This window comes from Vanellus vanellus, assembly GCF_965231255.1.
Source record: "Vanellus vanellus genome assembly, chromosome: 3".
Taxonomy (NCBI): Eukaryota; Metazoa; Chordata; class Aves; order Charadriiformes; family Charadriidae; genus Vanellus; species Vanellus vanellus.
In genome coordinates this window covers 112154794-112168442 of record NC_138907.1, presented here as the reverse complement: position 1 = coordinate 112168442, position 13649 = coordinate 112154794, and the positions used below count along the sequence as shown (strand labels likewise).

The following is a 13649-nucleotide window of genomic DNA, read 5'->3' as shown; positions in this document are numbered from 1 at the left end:
ATAATGAGACAAGTGTAAGAAATGCTCTGCAATCCATCATCATAGTTAAGTACATTTCAGGAAGTGCAGTTTTCATATCTTTGAGTTAATGTAGTAACTCGTTCATATTGCCATAGTTTAGTTAACCAGCAGTAGTCACATTAAATGACCAAAATGGATGTAACATACATAAAGAACATTCAAAAAACAAGTTCTACACACGTGCAGCATAGAAAAATGAAACAGTCTCAAGCTCACAAAATTAGAACTAGAAAGTTCAACGACTAACACGGATTTCAGGTAACTTTAAGCAAATATCTACATCCATTCTCAAAGAAAGAAGTTTCTCCTGTGGTAAACTGAAATACTTTTGCACTTTTACCTGGCCAAAGACACCCAATTAAAATTGTTTCTTTTGTAATAGTTGACATCCTGGATGACAGCCAGTATGGCAAGATGCTGAATGAGTCCGATTTAGAACTCTGCAGCAGCTTGCCTGTTTTGGTTCCAACGCTTCAAATGGTATTGAGAATTGGATAAATTCACTGCCCTGTTAGATGCACACAATTTCTTTGACTGGGGAAGCAACACTGAACTGTGGTATTGCCATGTTACAAAAGGGAGAATAAAATTACAGTGAATTGATTGGAAAGAACATTCATAATGTGGTGATGTTCACACACTTACATGGATTTTGATCGTTAAAGCTTTTCAGTTCACCTTGAAAAATACAGGAAGAGTTGTTTTTTAAAAAAGTGTAAACTGCTCATGAGAAGATTTCACATAGAAAAAAAGTTTTAAAAGTCCCCAAATCAGAACAATGGCAATAAAAAAGTAAGCTACAGTACCTAGGACTTGGGCAGTGCTCTGGCAAGGTGCCTGCAGATAGGCAGATGAAATGAAATAGAGCAAAACTTATTTCTGTGACCGCTGGAAATGAGAAATGTCTCCACTTATCAGTAGCAATTTAATCAACAATAAAGTGCACAAATGATACAGGGAAAGCTCCTTTCCGACTGGGATCTCCATCAATATGACCAATCTGAAAGAGTACAGATATTTTTCAAGTTAATCTCAAAAGGGCATTTCAGTATCACCGAAATGAATACCAGTCACCTTCCAGCCTGTAGTACCACAAGGCTCTCCCTACATCTTTTCTGCAGTGGTGTTCTTCTTTTGCAAACAGGAAACATTATCAGATAATTCAGTCCTACAAGGCGCATTTGTTAGTCAGCTACAGACGTTTGGTTTTTTTTTTTTTTTTTCAAATTCTGTTTTATCCAGTTCTTTGAAAGTAACACCTCCTAATGCAGTACCACTGCTACATCATTTCAGTGCATTCTGCAATGCCTGGCAGCCCATATTCTGCCTCTGTTAAGTCGCTTCTGCTTCCCCCTCTTAACAATCACTGAAAAGTAAAAGCGATGGATCAAGCTTCAACAGTTCTGGGTTTTACATGAATCTGTTTGTGTTTATACAGCATTATTGTCAATTTAGATATAATGTGAAGTTCTATTCTTCACTAGCTAACAGAGTAAGGCAAGTGTTTTCATGCATAACAATTACCCAAGACTTTGCTTTAGCAGATGAGGCCCTGGAGTGTAAATAGTTGAGATGGTTTCCCAGCTCAAATAGATCATTTCTTAATCTCAGTCAGCTAAAGAGTTAGGACAACACAAAGCTGTCTTCTGAAGCCCACCACACAGCATCTTCAAGGAAGATGAAATAGCAGCAGGTTGTTAAACTGCTGACACTCCCCAAGAATTTCCTGAATCACACAGACCACATTCCCCTGTATATTGTGAACCCTACTAATCACCCTACTATTTATTTTAATAAGAAAAGCCAAAAACTTATCTGAATTTTGATTTCTGCACAAAAGAAATTTCTGGAATCAGGTTTCCATGAGATGAAACTTTTCTTGTTATTTGGAAACCCAACAGGGGATCTTGTGAAGTCAGTTGTCAGCCTTTAGATTTCATTTAATTTTTTCAAAGTATGTTGATGGAAAATGCAAAATACTCACCCACCACTCCTGATCTTCTTCACCATCAACTACAATAATATCTCCCTCTGAAAAAGTTAGCTCATCTGGGTTATCTGCTACACAGTTGTAAATTGCTTTTACTCTCTTGGGTTTAGTTTTTGACTGAAATATAAAAAATAAGTAAATGTTAGCAATACAGCATGGAAGAGACAGAATAGACTTGATCTAAAGAAAGCTTCAGAACTGCTTCCAACTGTTATTTTTCATAGGTTAGAGTTCAGCTGCATTTCTTGTGCCGAGTACTCATGCTTCAGGCTGAATTTGTCAGCATCCAAAGCCTTTCGCAACCACTGCGCCACCAATGTGAGCCAGGTTTCCCTTAGCAATCTTCCATTTTGGCTCATGCAAACTTGTCTTCAGAGCTCTACAACATTGCAGCAAGTATGATTTTATTCAGAAGATGGGATGATCAAGATCAAGTGCTACACAGCAAGTGTAACAGCAGCAGCATTATTAGAAAGAGGTCTGAGCCACCTGCCAATATGCCCCTTCTTAATTTGCTAAACCTGTTTCAGCAGCGCACAAACCCTCTGAAACCTCCTCTGCCTCTCTCTAGTGCTTTGGGGACTGCAAGCCACAGGAGTGGTGTGTCAACTCTTCCAATAGGAAAGTTTAGTAAGGAGGGTTGGCAACTTATGAGGACTTTCCCCCTGGAAAAGGGGGTTGGCAACTTAAGAGGACTATCAAGATATAACAAAGCTATGTAGGGGGAAAATTAGAAGGGCCAAAGCTCAATCAGAACTCAGCTTGGCCACTGCAGTTAAAGACAATAAGAAGAGATTCTTTCAGTATATCAATAGAAAAAGGAAGACTAGGGAAAATGTAGGCCCACTGGCGAATGAGACAGGTGCCCTAGTGGTGGAAGACACAGAGAAGGCAGTTACTGAATGCCTTCTTTTCTTCGGTCTTCACTGCTAAAGCTGTCCTTCATGAATCCCAAACCCCGGAGGCAAGGGGGAAGGTCTGGAGAGAGGAAGATTTTCCCTCAGTTGAGGAGGACCGTGTCAGAGACCACTTGGCCAAGCTGGGCATTCACAAGTCCGTGGGCCCTGACGGGATGCACCCGCGAGTGCTGAGAGAGCTGGCGAATGTTATTGCTAGACCACTCTCCATCGTCTTTGAAAGGTCATGGGGAACAGGAGAGGTGCCGGAGGACAGGAGGAAGGCTGACATCACTCTGATCTTCAAAAAAGGCAAGAAGGAGGACCCAGGGAACTACAGACCGGTTAGTCTCACCTCTGTCCCTGGGAAGGTAATGGAGCGACTCATTCTGGATGTCATCTCCAAACACATTGAGGAACAGGAAGTTATTGGAAGTGGTCAACATGGATTTACCAAGGGTAAATCATGCTTGACCAATCTGATAGCTTTCTATGATGTTATAACTGGTTGGCTGGATGAGGGGAAAGTTGTGGATGTCATCTACCTTGACTTTAGCAAGGCTTTTGACACTGTCTCCCATGACATCCTCATTAGGAAGCTGAGGAAGTATGGGCTAGATGAGGTGACAGTGAGGTGGACTGAGAGTTGGCTGCGGGACAGAACTCAGAGGGTTGTGATCAGTGGCACAGAGTCTAGTTGGAGGCCTGTAACCAGTGGTGTCCCCCAGGGGTCAATACTCGGTCCAATTTTGTTTAATATATTCATTAATGACCTGGATGAGGGGACAGAGTGTATCCTCAGCAAGTTTGCTGATGATACCAAACTGGGTGGGGTGGCTGACACCCCAGAGGGCCGTGCTGCCATCCAGCGTGACCTGGACAGGCTGGAGAGCTGGGCAGAGAAGAACCTAATGAGGTTCAACAAAAGCAAGTGCAAGGTCCTGCAGCTGGGGAGGAAGAATGCTAGGCACCAGTACAGGTTAGGGGCGGACCTGCTGGGAAGTAGCTCAGAGGAGAAGGATCTGGGGGTTGTGGTAGACAGTAAATTATCCATGGCCCAGCAATGTGCCCTTGTTGCCAAAAAGGCCAATGGAATCCTGGGCTGCATAGGGAAGAGTGTGGCCAATAGGTCGAAGGAGGTCATTCTCCCCTTCTACTCTGCACTGGTGAGGCCACAACTGGAATATTGTGTCCAGTTTTGGGCTCCCCAGTTCAAGAGGGACAGGAAACTGCTGGAGCGAGTCCAGCGAAGGGCTACTAAGACGATTGTGGGATTGGAGCATCTCCCTTATGAGGAAAGGCTGAGAGAGCTGGGACTCTTTAGCCTGGAGAAGAGAAGGCTGAGGGGAGACCTTATTATGGCGTACAAGTATCTAAAGGGTGGGTTGAAGGAGGATGGAGCCAGGCTCTTCTCAATGGTTCCCAGAGACAGGACGAGGGGCAATGGGCACAAGTTAGAACACAGGAAGTTCTGTTCAAATACACGGAAAAAATTCTTTACGGTGAGGGTGCCAGAGCACTGGCACAGGCTGCCCAGGGAGGTTGTGGAGTCTCCTTCTCTGGAGATTTTCAAGACGCGCCTGGATGCAGTCCTGAGTAATGTGCTCTAGGCAATCCTGCTTTAGCAGGGGAGTTGGACTAGATGATCTCTAGAGGTCCCTTCCAACTCTGAAAATTCTGTGATTCTGTGAGTTGCAATATTCCAATATCACAGTGGGACTCCAATCCTAGTTGTGTTCTGTTCGAAGCGATGCCGAAATTGTTTTGCTCCAGTATCACAGTATCCACCATTCTAATCTCACACCTCTCCCAGTGCAACCCAGCCTGCTGCATTTCTTTCCAGCTTCCTCATTGTCCATTGCAGACCAACGATAATGCTACCTACATAAGTGTCTCCATGCAAGGAGTGGAGAGGCACAGGACCTGGAGGCAAAGTATAAGCTTTCTACCTTTAGTCCACCCTTCTCACCAGTTTGCCCAGCCGTAGCCAGCAAAAATCTCTCCTTTCTACCCTAAGATGCCGGAGCAGAGCTGTAAGTGCCATTTAGATCAAGAGACATGTTAATGCAGTGGGTGTTTGGGGCAGATGGGATAATGTTATGGTTTGAGGAACCCACAACAATTTATTGTTGTTTAGACCATTATTCGATCACCCGGTGACTCCTCCCCACCCCGGAAAAAAACAAGGAAACCCAAGACTTGAAATATAAATAGATGTAATAGAACAAGACTAAATAACATTAATAATACTAAAAAAACAGTATTGATGCTGATACCAATATAAAATATACAAGGATTACACTCAGCCCGTTCTCTCAGTAGGAAGCTGTGCACTCCCAGCAGTGGACAGCAAATGTTGGACGCTGCGAGCACTATGGCTTCAGGAGGAAGGGAAGGCCTCAGGGGTCCAGCACCAGAGCAAGAAGTTCTCAGAATTGCAGCCATCAAGGAAGACAGAGAACTTCGCATCAAACTTTCTAATTTATATGGAAAGTGACGTTCATGGTATGAAATAATCCTGTTGGCAAGCTTGGGTCAAGTGTGATGAGCTGCTCCTCATCCCTGTACCTGGCTAACTCAAAAACACTGAGACCTTGAAACTTGCATACTGTAGCTGGCTATAAAGTAAATATTTTCACAAATTCAGACAGTAGAGTCTTCTAAAAAGTGCAGTTTTCCCAAGCATTAGAAGAGAAATTAGTCCTATGTTCCTCAAACCAGGACAGATAAGGAAAAGAAGGTCTCATCGTCATGCTGGAGTCCCCCAAGGACTGACTGCAGTCTCTAGTTAGGTCAGCCATGGAACAGGAAGCTTGCAAGGGGAGAAGAGACTCCATTCACAAGTCTACTTCTCTCCACCAGCAAAACACTCTTCTCTGCTGCCCAATAGCCTCTTAATGTGCCATTTTGCTAGAGCTGAGTGCCAGGCAGAAAAAGGGAGATGTGGATGGGGAAGGAAGGAGGTACCATGATTGTTTTGCTCCTATGTAAGCATCCATTTGCATTTTACTATACAAAAACCTGACTTGCCCTGAGCAGGCACACCCTTATGCTCTATCTGTGGGGAACACCCCTGTGAGCTGGCAGCCTTGCACTGCATCACAGCATTTTTGCCAGATGCTCAGTCAAGTTACAGTTTGAAACACAACCACCTTTTAGGTCAAGAGGGAAAAGCTTCACATCAGTACAACAGTGATGTAATTACTAACTTCAAAGTGCAGTAATTACAGGTATTTCTTGTTCTTTAGAAGGCAGAGAAATTAAAATAGATCCCATTCCCAGAAGACTAAAATCTTTTAGGAAAGTTTCCCATGTATCTACAATATGGTTTCAAAAAAATCTAAAATATACATTGGAAAAAAAAAAGATGCAGCAGGAATTTCCATCTGAAAAATAGGCTATTGGGCAAATGCACTGCATAGAACAGAAGCCACTGGCTACATGTGCATGTACAATTAGACCTTTCTTTCTTTTTTTTTTTTTTTTTCTTTACTCAATGAGTACTTCTGCAATCATTTCCTAAATCTGGGATGGCCTCTGGATTTTCTGGCAGGGTAAAGACTTAGCAAAAAAGGCTGGAGTATAAGGCTAAATGCAGTGATTTAGCCAAAGTTCTTTAGCTAGCCTGATCTAACTAAAGCTCTTTAGCTGAGGGGCCCCTGACTAAATCTCAGCTAAGATGCTTTAGCTAGATTGATTTAGCTAAAGCACCTTAACTAGCACACACTCCCTGAGCCAGGTTTACTTTACTTGTCTGTCCTATGACAGAAGAAAATCATCCAGCTGGTTCTCTCGGTCTCACAAAATTCACCCTACTGAAGCCCCAAAGACATCTGGAGAGTCAGTTTTGTTCTCCATATTATGTGCAATTAATATTAAACAGTGGAGACATTGACTGTTCCTAGAAACTAGCCAGGATACCCATTCACTCATAACTAAAACAATTTGTCCCATAAAATAAAAAAGGAGAGAACAAGACAAAGTACTACTCCAACTTTAATTTACACAGAAAGTTAGGTAAGGAGCTGTTTCAGAACCAACAGATGTGTTGAAAGGATGCAGCCAGTGCTCACACCTGAATCCCAGAACACACAACAGACATTGTGATGAGAATCCAACAGCTTCACAAAGTAACTATGGCAATCCCCCTGATGCATGTAAGCAAAAGGGATAGAAATTCCATTTTACATTAATCAGACAATTTAGTTTTATTGTAGCCTAAACCATGAAAGTTATTTTGATGCAAAACAGACAGTAAATTGAACAAGAGTGGGGGAGGCAAGAAAAGATATTTTAGACTCCCTGCTAATGCAAGATGAAGTCCAGATGTCTCTGTGGCTTTTCAGCATTATCAGATGAGAAACAGCTAATAGGAGTTCTAAGAGTTGAAGACAAACATGCAAGGCTATGCGCACAAACACGCTGCAGTCTGTCCTGGAGAGTTACTATTTCAGTAGACAAGGTTAGGGAAAAATGGATGAAGGGAGAGAGACAGAGGACTGAAGAAGACAGGTCTTTTTGCTACAGCCCATTAATAAAACAATTGCAGAGCCAGGAACAGCACATCTCCTGCCTCTCAGTTTATTATTTGTCTACTGAACTACACTCCCACACAGAATGTAAAGCATAAAACAGTCCAGACCTAGTCACATACAGCATCTTGGAAAGCATGGACTCTCTGTGTTGTGATTTGCTTACTGCAGAGAAATACTGACTTGATCAAGCACATAGATGTTTTATGTCTATCACAAGAGAGCATCATGAAATTGGAGCAAGGACCAAAGACCTAGTGGAACTACACATAATGTAACAGCTCAACTGACAACTGGAAATACATCCCTTTACCTACACCAGTATAATGATACAGGTATTGACACCAATATGTGCATTACCATTCATGGTCCTAGATCACAGAATCACAGAATCACAGAATTATCAGAGTTGGAAGGGACCTCTAGAGATCATCTAGTCCAACTCTCGTGTTAAAGCAGGATTGCCTAGAGCACATTACTCAGGACTGCATCCAGGCGGGTCTTGAAAATCTCCAGGGAAGGGGACTCCACAACCTCCCTGGGCAGCCTGTTCCAGTGCTCTGTCACCCTCACCGTAAAGAACTGTTTCCGTGTATTTGAACGGAACTTCCTGTGTTCTAACTTGTGCCCATTGCCCCTCGTCCTGTCACTTGGAACCAATGAAAAGAGCCTGGCTCCATCCTCCTTCAACCCACCCTTTAGATACTTGTACGCCATAATAAGGTCTCCCCTCAGCCTTCTCTTCTCCAGGCTAAAGAGTCCCAGCTCTCTCAGCCTTTCCTCATAAGGGAGGTGCTCCAAGCCCTTAATCATCTTAGTTGCCCTTTGCTGGACTCGCTCCAGCAGTTCCCTGTCCCTCTTGAACTGGGGAGCCCAAAACTGGACACAGTATTCCAGTTGTGGCCTCACCAGTGCCGAGTAGAGGGGGAGAATGACCTCCCTCGACCTACTGGCCACACTCTTCCCTATGCAGCCCAGGATTCCATTGGCCTTTTTGGCGACAAGGGCACATTGCTGGGCCATGGATAATTTATTGTCTACCACAACCCCCAGATCCTTCTCCTCCAAGCTATCTCCCAGCAGGTCAGCCCCTAACCTGTACTGGTGCCTAGCATTCTTCCTCCCCAGGTGCAGGACCTTGCACTTGGTTTTGTTGAACCTCATTAGGTTCTTCTCTGCCCAGCTCTCCAGCCTGTCCAGGTCACGCTGGATGGCAGCACGGCCCTCTGGGGTGTCAGCCACCCCACCCAGTTTGGTATCATCAGCAAACTTGCTGAGGATACACTCTGTCCCCTCATCCAGGTCATTAATGAATATATTAAACAAAATAGGACCAAGTATTGACCCCTGGGGGACACCACTGGTTACAGGCCTCCAACTAGACTCTGTGCCGCTGATCACAACCCTCTGAGTCCTGTCCCGCAGCCAACTCTCAATCCACCTCACTGTCACCTCATCTAGCCCATACTTTCTCAGCTTCCTAATGAGGATGTCATGGGAGACAGTGTCAAAAGCCTTGCTAAAGTCAAGGTAGATGACATCCACGACTTTCCCCTCATCCAGCCAACCAGTTATAACATCATAGAAAGCTATCAGATTGGTCAAGCACGATTTACCCTTGGTAAATCCATGTTGACCACTTCCAATAACTTCCTGTTCCTCAACGTGATTGGAGATGACATCCAGAATGAGTCGCTCCAATACCTTCCCAGGGACAGAGGTGACAGATTATCAATAATAAATAAGAGTATAAAAAGGGTACACAATCTGATCAAGAGTCCATCTAAATCCAGTATCTCTTCTAACAGTCAATGTAAGGCTGGGGTAGGAAGGAGAACAACATACAATAAATACTTCCAAGCCTTTTCCTTCACCCTTCAACCACCTTCTGGTTGGGGATGTCTCAAGTCAGATGTGGTATCTGTGTATTTACCAAGAGATTTCTCTCCTGTCATCCAGTGAATACACAACAAAGAGACGCAAAGAGAACCAGCTGCACAAAGAACCAATTTCTTTTGTTTTGAGCTTGACTCCTACTAGTCTTGTCTGAAGCCATTTGACCTACCTATGTGAACAACCATGAATATATCTACTTCCATTATAAAAGAAAGCACGAAAGCTCCCTTATTACTTCACTGAAGTTTAAGAATGAAGTTACATATAATCTACGAGTGACTCACTAAGCTCACCTACAAGTGACTTAGCAAGCTTACCTACCTTCAATAAGTCAAACCATACATTCTATGGACTGTGTCGGTCACATGTGGACACAAGCAAAGAATCCATGCTTCTTTTCTTTAGTTTCTTTTTTTGTTTGTTTGTTTGTTTTTTGTTTGGGTTTTTTTTGTTTGTTTTTTAATTTGAAATCACATACTATCATGTGGGAAATACAAGAAAAGCAAAGTTTTCATAAATAATTAGAACAACTCATGCACATATTTAACACAGGATACAGGCTTTGTATTTTTCATAATTCTCACACTTTCTCCATAACAGGATATGCTATTATGTCAACAGTATGTTTGATAGAAAGCGGAAGATTTAATAAAATCAAAACCCAGACTGTCTACTTACTATTTGTGATTTCCTTGGCATTGGTGCTGGTGGCTGGATCTGTGCCAAAGTATTTGTTGTAGAACCAGTTTGTGTTACTGGAATTTCGCATGCAGAAGACAACTCTCCTGCTGCTAAGGTAAGTAAAACAAATTTTAGGCATGCTTTAAAAATGATGATACAAATAGAAACCAAATTGATTATTCTTTAAAGGATACAAATAATTTTTTTATATGAGTATTTGATTTTTTAATGGTTCTTTCTAAATAACTGAACGAAATTTTTCTATCCTTTTCCTTACAAAAAAAAAAAAAGTCTCTTTTCCCAAAGACAATTACCTAAGACCTTTAACACCACAGATATGCTAAAAGAGAAAAAAGCCTATAAAATAGATGAGAGCAGAACCAAATATCCAATTTCCCCATTCGTTCACTACAGACTGTGTGCTTTTAGAACCATTCTTTCCTAGTAAAGACCATCATTATCAAGATGCCATATCCTTCACAGGAGATTGCTGACACAGATGGCAGATAGTTATGAGCAAAATTCCCCTTGGGTACGTCAAGGGGAAATAAAAAGTATCATGGTAAGAACCAATGAACATAATATATACAGTGCAAGGGGAAACTGGGTAGGAGAAATTCCACTACAACCAACACAGAATCCACACAAACTGTACTTTGGACATTTTATCGAGATGACATTACAATAATTTCCCAAAGTAGTAGTTACACTGAACAATGAAAAGAGCAGAATAAATAATGAACTCTGTTAGCATGAAAAGAGCAATATGAATTTGCAATTTAATTAAAAATGACACTATATGACCTTTAGATTTTCAAACTAGAAACACATTTTTCTATTCTAAAATGTATATCTGTTACCTTGTTTATGACACATGCAAACAGGAGAGTAAACTAACTAAAGTTTTCATAATGCATCCTTTGATTGAGTGGGGTTTAGGTGAGGTTAGTTCAACTGGAATGGAATATGTCAAAGACAACAGGAAGAGCTTCTGTAAATACAGAGGTAACGAAAGGAAAATTAGGGAAAATGTGGGCCCACTGCTCAACGAGATGGGGGATCTGGTTACACAGGGGATAGAAAAGGCTAAGGTCCTGAATGCCTTCTTTGCCTCAGTATTTACTAGTAAGACGCATCTTCAGGAACCCCAGGTCTCAGAGACCAGGGGAAAATCTGGAGCAAGGACGTGCAAAGTCCTGCACCTGGGGACGAACAAGCCCATGCACCAACATATGCTGGTGCCCACCCAGCTGGAAAGCAGGACCAGAGGCAATGGGCACAAACTGAAACACAAGAGGTGCCACATGGACATCAGGAAGCACTTTGTTACTGTGAGGGTGACCAAGCACTGGCACAGGTTGCCCAGGGAGGCTGTGGAGTCTCCAACCTTGGAGATATTCAAAAGACATCTGGACATGGTCCTGGGCAACTGGCTCTGGGTGGCCCTGCTTGAGCAGCGGGGTTGGGCCAGATGACCTGCAGAGGTCTCTCCCAACCTCAGCTGTTCTGTGATTCTATTTCTTATTACACGGTGACATTAATTACATTAATTGGCCCATAACTCTGTTCATCCAGAAAAGCTTGAGGCATCAAGGCCTACACAATCAAGAAAAGAAACAAGAAGAATGCTGGCAACGACTGTATTTAAATGTGCAAGGTAAATAAAAAAAAACACTCTCCCTTGGGCTGTTATAATGATACCTTAATTACAATAAAATAAATCTCTAAACCACAATTACCAGTTTGTTGTAGAGACCCAAGTCCTCTGGACTGCCCTTTGTTAGTTAAGCCAGATGACTTCTCAGTCCTGTGCAGAAAGTTAGAAATTCATCCATTTGAGAAACAAACAAGAACTTGAATCACAACAATACAGAATATTTTCCAAATTATAAAGTTTTTCTCATGTATTCAGTATATCCCAGTGACAACTATTTTGCTTTTAAAAATAATACTTTGCTTCCATATTTTTAATTACACCACTTGCACTTAATTTAAAAATGTAAGGCAGAATAATAATATAGGTTCAATTACTGCAATTTGTGTAGAGTGGATTTTTCTTTTCCTAAGTTCTGAAGTTTTTTTCACTGGTACTTTAAAATCCTTCATTAAAATTATGTGTCCGTATTAGTCTGTACATCATAGCAAGCTTCAGCAAGTTGTTTCTCCCTTTTACTTTGTATGGTATATTCAATCAAAGGACTAGAAAGGGAGCTCAAAAGTCAAAGGTTGTTTACCTCTTTCATTCACAAAGCTTTCCCTAGTATCTAAATTATTCTTGCCACAACTTAAACAAGAGTCTTTTTTAGAGCCAACATGAGATGTAAAAAAGGAACGGCACAATCCAACACTTTGTACATATTTGAAGTCATGTATCTATGCTACAATTTCCTTTTAAAAAAATGTAAGACAATCTTATTTCTTCCAAATTTTTCTCACAGGTCATATTTTCTAGACTTCTCATTACCTTATCGATCTCCCCTGGTTTCTGCCTCGCTATTCTGTATCTTTATTTTACTGCAATACCCAAAACTGAACACAGTAGACCAGCTGAGGGATTACTGATGTTGAGTCAATTAGGAGGATTAATTCATATAATTTGCAGGCTATAATCAAACAATACTATTTCTCTTTGACTCTTCCGCAAGAGCATGAGTTGTCTGACTTACTTTCATATATGATTCACTATGTCCTTGCAGATCCTTCTCTTAAGGACTTTTGCTTAACCATAGTCTGCTGTTCTCCATGCTTCGTTTTTGTAGCTAATTGTTCTTAAGTACTAAATGTTGCTTACTGAATGGCACCCCTCTTCTCCCTTGACTACTACACCAGTTTCTCAAGGCTGCTTTGGATATAATCCTGTTTTCCAGTGCACTTGTCCCTCCTAACTTTGTTTCCTGCAAATTTAAAAATGATATTTTGTGTTCTAAGTCTCTCTACTCCTGCCATGAATGAAAATATTAAATGGAACTGAACCTATGCAAAGCATATGAATAATAAATGGCACAGTCAGACACAAGACCCCATTATCTCTTCTTTGTTATTATATGAGAATTAGGAATGGATTAGTCTTTGTGGCTTCTTATTTCCGTCACCACTAAGCATTCTGTAGATATTCTGCAAGTCATACAATCTTAAGTCACTAGGCTGTCTTGTTTTTACTGTGGGAATCCTTGTAATCTGCTCCCTTAGTGTCTGCCTTCTCTTCATCCACATACTCTAGAATACATCATTGGCAAAAAATATGCATGCTTTATAGATGACTTGCATGTTATAGACCATAAAATTGAAAAGTTACTAATAATTATCAAGTATATTCAATACTAAAATAACATTAGTTACCCAGGAATAGGCTTTCTTTGAGAGATTCTACTAGGAGGTTGTGGGGGCAGCGGTGGTGGGGTTGGCTTAGTTTGCGGAGGGGCTGGTTGCTGTTTAGATTGCTGGTTCAAAGCTTCTATAATGCTGGCTGTCTTTGCCACTGGAGGCGGTGGTGCTGGAGAAAGCACATCTGTAGAAGAAAGTTAGACAATGAAATAGAATTAAATTTCTATTTATCTTTTTTTTTTTCTTGGGTTCCCACCCACAGGTTTTCCTGTTACAGGATTTACCCCCATCCAAGAAAAATGTAATCAA

General features: G+C 41.6%; 1 protein-coding gene across 1 annotated transcript in view; it reads right to left on the bottom strand.

Moving 5' to 3' along the window:
• Nucleotides 1-946: 946 nt before the first annotated feature.
• Nucleotides 947-13649, bottom strand: part of ASAP2 (ArfGAP with SH3 domain, ankyrin repeat and PH domain 2) — a gene marked incomplete at both ends in the record, with an annotated part of 97306 nt that continues 84603 nt past the window's right edge. The window contains 5 exons of the mRNA XM_082481282.1: nucleotides 947-1021; nucleotides 2006-2128; nucleotides 10014-10126; nucleotides 11756-11823; nucleotides 13356-13524. Of these exons, the coding sequence (XP_082337408.1) occupies nucleotides 947-1021; nucleotides 2006-2128; nucleotides 10014-10126; nucleotides 11756-11823; nucleotides 13356-13524 (548 nt within the window). The remainder of the gene's footprint in view (nucleotides 1022-2005; nucleotides 2129-10013; nucleotides 10127-11755; nucleotides 11824-13355; nucleotides 13525-13649) is intronic.